This window comes from Cyprinodon variegatus, unplaced genomic scaffold (assembly GCF_000732505.1).
Source record: "Cyprinodon variegatus isolate N-32 unplaced genomic scaffold, C_variegatus-1.0 Scaffold772, whole genome shotgun sequence".
Lineage (NCBI taxonomy): Eukaryota > Metazoa > Chordata > Actinopteri > Cyprinodontiformes > Cyprinodontidae > Cyprinodon > Cyprinodon variegatus.
In genome coordinates, this window is record NW_015151225.1 from 155,943 (window position 1) to 163,692 (window position 7,750).

A 7,750-nucleotide genomic window follows, 5' to 3' on the forward strand; every position below is an offset into this window, starting at 1 on the left:
CAGGCTTTCGGACCATGATTTAAAGAAGCAGAGATATTTAAAGAAGGCTGAAAAACTCAAGGAAGTCCATGATCAGATCAGATGCAAGACAGACTGATACAGGTGATCCTTCCTGCCCAGTTATCAACATCTACAACAACTCATTACCAAAAGAGCTGATGAGTTACTTCAACATTTAGTTTCCCTTTGGGATTAATAAAGTGTTTCTATTGTATTGATTTTGAATTTAATTTAGTCATGTTAAAGAAATAACTATATAAAAAAAGAAGGACATTTTCTGTGAATGAATCATGCTGCACATTTGGACTCTGAGAGGTGAGTGGGTGGTTCTTCACTGTAGCCATGAGCCCACTTGTATTTCTTCTGCCTTGCAATTGATTTGTATGAGTACCCCATGCATGAAGCTTTCTTCCTCCTACTTTATCTTACTGCCAACTGTTCAAGGTGACAAGATAAATATGGCTCATCTTTCAACAAAATGACCAGACATTAATAGAAAAAGATCTTTGAGAAATGTCATATTTATGTATTATTAACATAAGTTATATATTATTTACTAAAAGTTTGTTTAAAAACCTGATCAACAAAAGAAATTAACCTATAGATAGATAACTTCATTTAGACTTATATTAATAATATATAAATTGATAATATTTTATAAAAAAAAAAAACCCGCTTAATTCTGGATTTTGTGTTTGGTGATTTATATTGGCAACGAAGGTAAACAAAAAAGTTATTTGAATCTCTGGCAAATCTAACAGTAGTATAGCTTTTGGTATAAAAAAGCAAAGGATTTACTGTTGATTGGTGTACTGAAAAAAAAATAGAGTCAAACCATAACTAGGTGAATCTCTTCCATCCTCCTTTCCTTCCTCAGGTTCTTTGTCCTTCTTCTTTCGATGATGCCTGCGTTCTCTGTGGCGGTGCCTCCGTTTGCTCTCTCTTCCAAGTGGAACATGGACCCCAACGTACACTGCTCTGTGACCTAGGACAGAAAAGGCAGTTTATCTAAAAAAGTTCTCTCAAACACAACCAACTTTGTTTTGGGGCTACTCTGATCTTTTTTTTTTGTATTGTCAAAACCCTTGTCAAATGTCTGATAAGCACCTTAGGTAACTTGACTTACCATCTCTTTCAAGAGCATTTTCTTAGAAACATTCACTGAATAAAAACATAAAATACTAACTAGTTCAACATTACAAACTGAGCACATTAACTTTAACTTTTAGAATTCTGAAAATGCCAAACTACATAAAAGACTAATTTAGTGTCACGATTGCAAGAAATGGCACTAAAATCACAGATCACTTTACACAAAAAAACTGAGGAAGAATCACTTTCCATTTCTTTGGAAATTTTGACTTAATCAACTGAAGGAAACCAGAGAACAACATTAAGCTTTTTCTCTTCTAATTAATTTTTTCCAGTGTTTTGTCTGCTTCCCCTCATTATTGTTCCTGCCACAAAGGACTTGCATCCCAAAATAAAAAAGGCCTATTTTTACCCAACACAAGCTGCTGATACTCATCCTTTATAGATGAGTCATCTCTTTGTTTTGAGGGAAACCCCATGAGAAGTGACACCAACATATAGCATGTAGAAAAAAAACAAAAACAAAGAAGATATGATAATGATGAAAACCACAATGGACTAGAGAAATGTAGATAATGTCATTGTGAAATTTAATTTTTTCCTACACTACATAGAAAAGACCTAGGAAATGTTATTATTTCTACAGAAATTAAAGAAATTGAATAAAAGTTAATAAAATTAGCGATATGCTGAGAATACAATACTACTTTAAACCATAAATGACACTGGGTGTGTTAGCAAGGCATTAGAAAACTGGGTGTGAACCCTTCACATTTACCAAGAAATCCCATGTTTACGTAATGACTTCTGATCAGCTCTTACTTTGTTAATGAAATTATATAAGTAATATGTGTTTTTTTTTTTTTGTACAACATTCTAATGTCAACAGGATATTGGAGCAATTAGTTTCCATATGGATAGGAATACATATCTGATGATTCATTTTCTTCCACTGTTTAGTAGTTTTAAGACTGATGAGAGAAATAAGAAACAACTCTAAATCCCTTTTCGTATATAGTTTACGTCTGCTTTCAGTTATGAAACATGGTAAGACTTTGAGTAAATATCTAATTGTTTTCTAAAGGCTAAATTATGCCTGAATAGGGATGAATATTGTTTTATAAGACATAGACCACAAGCTTAAAATACAACAAAACATGTAGAAGTAGAAAACACACTATTGCATTCAAAATTTTTAAAGCCTCTCTGTAGTATCCAAGAGTGACTGTAATTTCTTTCCAAGGGGTTTTCTACAATCTTATGATTGTGGTGAAATTTAAGAGCCAAATCAAAAAATGTCTTTAAATGCTGATATTTGTATACCCTCGTCATAAGGACCACGTAGCTACAATTTTTTCTTGGTGCACGTTGCGTAACATCACGCCGTGCGGACACCATGCAGATGTACATGTGTGCTTAACTGATGTTTCTTGACCATACAGATCTCAAGTTTCATTCCCCTCACCATGCTGAATGCTGGATTGGGTTGAGTCCTGCACTGATTCAAATTTTTCTAATAACTTATGACCATTTGGTGGCACCTATCAATACTGTTTTCAGCATAAAACTATCAGCCCAATATGGTCAGAAGGCTGTTAGAAAGTGGGGGGGAAAATGCTAAACATAAAAAGGGACCAATGATGATCCTTTATATCCTTTACCCAAATGTACATACAAAACACAGAAAAAAGTACTACCCCATAGTTAAATACTAAATAAATACTATTACAGGTGGATGGTTGAATGCAAACAAGCAGCAGACTTTCAGTCATTAAAGCACTTGTAAGGATTTTTAAATCATTGGAAACATTCATATGTCCTTAAAATTATTTCAGTAAATGGTATGTACGTAAATATAATGTCTGAACATACTAAAGTATTCTTTGGTTAATGGCTTTGTACTTACTTTCCAAATCATCTGTCTCATAGTTTGAAAGAGTTGAGAAGCTTGTCTTTCCATGGTCAACTATTGCCTCTTCATCCAAACCCTGGAAACAATAACAACATACAAAAGAAAAGAAGATATATGTCATGGAATACATTTATTGAGCCTTTCAGTTTTCAAATAGCTTTTGAAGAGGAATAGAAAAAGTTGATAGGTTTTATTAGATGTCCAAGAAAGGCAGCTATTATTAAAATACAGTCCAAAACATTGTTGATGTTTGCATGTGACCATTTTGATCAATTCCAAATGTTGCATATTGAAACTGACGTACAGTTTTGAAATAATTTAGCCCTAAACATCATATACAGCATAATGCAGCAGGCTTAGTTTTTATGAGAGCTTATTTATAGGTTATGTTCCACAAACAAATTAGTCTCTATTGACAAAATTGTATTTCTTTTTATGACTCATGTCATAAAGGTTATGTTTCATAGCAACTCAAAGAGGTTCACCACAGCAATTAAAAAGAAACACCTCTTCCAATAATGTCATGAGAACAATAATGCTTTAAGGGCTCAGCTAGCAAGTGATACACCCAGCTGGATTCATAGCAGTAAATATACACAACACTGGAAATCAAATCAAAGAATTCAGATGTAATAAATGACATATTCACACAAAAGACACTCACATCCCAAGGTTTAAAATGGTGGTACTGATTTGAAGCCAAAAAGAGGCATTCATTAAAAGCATAAAAAAGAAACTTAGATAGAGTGGCATAAATCATAACATTTTTAGCAAATAGCAAACTTGTTATAAAGCCAAAGTCTGTTAGATATAACACCCCCCAGATTCTTTCAACTACATGACTAGGTAAATCAGACTGGAGGGGAAGAAAAGTGGTTTATAGTTCAGGATAAACATGTCTCTAAAATAGAAAATATATATCAGGTATAGAAATACAGTAAAATTAATTTCCAAACGCAAAACTTCTTTCAAAGTCAAACTAGAGAATATCTAGAAAAATTCAAACACAGTTTCTGGAACTATTTGCACCCTAACATCATAAAGCTCCACATATTGGACTATATAGAGAGCAAAGGGATCAGCTTGTCTGCATAGTCAGTGTATCTCAACTAAACGTGAGATTGCAAGATGAGACATGAAAATCTTAAATTAGACAAACATTTTTATTGGACACATAAATACCTTAGAGGGGGTGAGCTAATGTCGACTGCAGCTGCCAGGTTTACACGACTTTATGTTCTAGTTTCCTTTAAACTCTTAGTTAGCACATAATTGTAGATAATAATAATATCATTTGTTTAAGTTGATTATCTCCAATAAATTTATAAGCCTAAGTCAAATTATACTTTTTTACTCCAGAAAAAAAAGCAGCGAGCAGAAATAAAGCCCATAAAATTATAAAATGAAGAATTTGACTGTGTATCGCTGCTGCTGAGCACATATGGACACAAAATGTGACCATTGCCTCATATTGGCTGTAAACCTATCCAGAAATAACATGAGGGCCCTTTGTTTTCTCAATGCCAATCACCTCTAGAGACCATGCTTTCATTTGCCTGGAAACCATTTTGCAAATCTTTTTGTTTCACTGCTTTGCTCGCCACTTCTGATGCATCACTGCTGACATTCAATTTTCCCATATTTATTTTCCTTGTTCAGCTGTGAATCTTCCATCAATAATGAGTGACATCATCTTACACTGTATCCTTGGATTTATTTGTCCATTCATTAGTTTGTTTGTTGGTTTCTCATTTGTTGGCTGGATTTACATGATAATAAGTGCTCCTGCTCTTTGTCAGAGCATTGATAATAAGTCATTTCAGAGAGAAATAATGAAATTAATCAGGCTTTTGTTGGTGGAAGTTTGTCCAACCGCAGGACAAAATGAAGAGCGACAAAACCATTTCATGGGATTTTAATGACAAATTATGTTGAAAAAGCTTCTACAGCTCTATAAGCTCTACATTGAGATATGTTATAGATCAACACAAAGTGCTGTATCCTAACAAGATGTTGGCAACACCATGTGACAGCTGTTTTAGGTGCTGGGTAGTGTTTCTTTCCTTATTGGAAAAAAAATAACTTTGGACCTACCTGACCAGAAACCTTCTACATGTTTGCTTTGTCCTCTACAGAAATTAAATAAAATAGGTAGAGATAAGTTTTTCACTTCATAAGAATAAGTTATAAGCTATGTGCTAAAGTGGTTTGTTAGTGGCCTGTTTTCCTAAACATGATTCAATCAGCAAACATCCTCGTAAATGGGATTGTTATGAATCTACATGTTTCAGTCAGGACAATAATGCATTCACTGTTGCACTGTAATAGTTTTTTTTTTATATACAAGCAAGTAACTTTTTATAACAGTGGATCTAGGAGAACATTTCAAAGCAAAAACCACATGCATGTATCTAATTAACCCAAATCACCGTAAAAAGTCTGTAATTCTTATAGTACCTATTCTCTAGCTAATGTTAAGAATAAATTTTATGTGCATGTTATCCTCAAGGCAGCTTAACCAGCTATAGTATAAGCCCTTGTTAGATTACTTGGTGCCATCAACCCCACGTTTCTTGGAACAATCAAAGAACACGTGATGAAACCTGTCACATAGCTTTGTCAAAAATAAACCCCAGTCTATCTACAACTGTCCCTGAAGCAAAAGGCTGGGGAGATTCAGATTGCTTCTGTTGCTCCTCCACAGCTGTGCTTTGTGGGCATAAATGGCTAACATCACTGTGGGAGTTTAGTAGGAGGGAGGAACTAAGAAAAGCAGACATGACTACAGAGGTGGTGACAGAACACAGATGTGTGGAAGGAAACATTTAAAGTCTGGTCTTTAAGTTAAAAAGTTTGTGCATCCAATTAACATACATGTTCTTATACTGACAAACAACGTTGATTCTATCTGATTTCATCCAAATCTGAAGCCAAATATTAATGCTATACATAAGAAGATTTACAACCTTTTACAATGTTTCTCACTCTGTGACATCATAGTAAATTGAAACTTTGCTTCCCTGCTTTAAGTCAGTCAGGAGAATATCTAATTTATTTGACAAATCAGAGGTTTTTTTTTTGTAAAACTTCCTTCTAATCAGAAGTTTACATATCCTATAATCAATTTGCCTTATAATAATTTGAAAGGAAAAACTTCAAACTGTCTTATTTTTTGACATATAGAAATGTAAAAGATAAAAAGCAGCTAAGAAGTATACTGTTGACCTTCACAAGGTACATCTTTGGGTACAAGTTCCAGATGCCTGAAGCTCCAACGATCAAATAATTATTTGAAACTATTACCACCATGCTAACATTCGGAATTATACTGTTTGGAGACGGGTTCTGTGTTGCAGAGTTGCCCATGTTTTTATGTAATATGCATTCATGGATACAACAGCAAAAGCAAAATCCTGTGCTGACAGAGCTGAAAAGACACAAGCGGGTATGCTGGGGAAGATTGTCAGTCATCCAGATCATAGTCATTCCAAAATAGTAAAACAAAACAAAAAAAACAATCAACTGGACTTTGTTTCCAAGTTTGAAGGTGTTTTGCTTCACATCTAGCAAGCTTTTTCAAATCAAAATGTCAAAAGTAGGGTTGCGTTTGAGGCTTTATAGAGTGGACATAAAACAAAGCCTTGTTTGGGAATAGAAAACTTGTAAATTGAACCAGACAAATGGGTCCACCCCTTAGTAATGGGCAGTCGCTTGGGTCATTTGTTAGCTTGCAAAACCTGATACCTGTCTTTGTCTCTGAAAGGGGGTCGTTAGAGGGAGTTGTTGGCCTGGCTGAATAGATGAAATGTTCTGTTCCCCTGCATGGGGGTTGAAATGATAGCAGGAAGGAATCAACACTATCGCTGCATTGTAGGTTTTTGAAAGCCTGAGTTTCTCTTCTGCAAGAAATTAGATGTATCTATTGAAGCACCATCTCAAATGATCACCAAGGATATGTTAGGCACTTGGTCACAGGGGCTGAGCGAAAATCTAAATTACGATTATTTTTAACAAATATTGCTATTTGCAATTCCTTTGCACAAACTACAAATTTGTAGATGTTTTATTTAAGGTTTTCAGTTTATTCGTAAACCTTGGATGTTTGCTTGTTCAGACTCCATGTTTGCAAGCATGTACTGTTACCTTTTTGTGAAAAAGTGCTTACTTCTCCTCGCATGCAAGTCTAACAGACCTCCTATATATGCTGCCCATATTTTTGAGCAAATTCTTACAGTATTTATTGCTTTTCTCCCTCCATTCACATGATAAAAATGAAATAATAATGACAAATGTTACACAAGTCAAAATAAAAAACAAACATTTATTAACCAATCACACAAAACAACAATAGATAGCAAATAGACTGTATGCTATCTTAAGGTATTGTTACACAATAATAATTCTCTAACACCTGGACGTGTTGGCCGACACTGATACAAGAATAAAAAAGGTAATATTGGCTAATAAATTGGCCGGCCTATATATATCGGTCTCTATGGCTTAGAAAAAACAACCTTAGTGTTCTGGAGTGACATCACAAACCTTTGATCTCAACTACACAGATAACTTCTTGCCACACTGAGCAGCTATGGGAGAGAAAGGCAAAATATGGCTGTTACACCAGTTACTTTTGGACAAATGTTCAAAGGATTGTTGAGAGACTAGTGAATAGCCAAATAAACTGAGATATATCTGAAAGTAATTTCTACCAACTACCAAACTGTACAGTATGTAATTGTCTGTATC

The 7,750-nt window shown here is 34.4% G+C and overlaps 1 protein-coding gene across 8 annotated transcripts in view; it reads right to left on the minus strand.

The window, feature by feature from the left end:
* The window catches only part of LOC107098375 (sodium bicarbonate cotransporter 3-like), a 67,243-nt gene that overhangs the window by 36,849 nt on the left and 22,644 nt on the right, over positions 1-7,750 (minus strand). For all 8 annotated transcript variants that reach the window (XM_015396019.1, XM_015396021.1, XM_015396020.1 and 5 more), the window contains exons 2-3: positions 2,999-3,080; positions 836-985 (exon numbers count right to left, since the gene is read on the minus strand). In XM_015396019.1, coding sequence (XP_015251505.1) covers positions 836-985; positions 2,999-3,080 — 232 coding nt within the window. The remainder of the gene's footprint in view (positions 1-835; positions 986-2,998; positions 3,081-7,750) is intronic.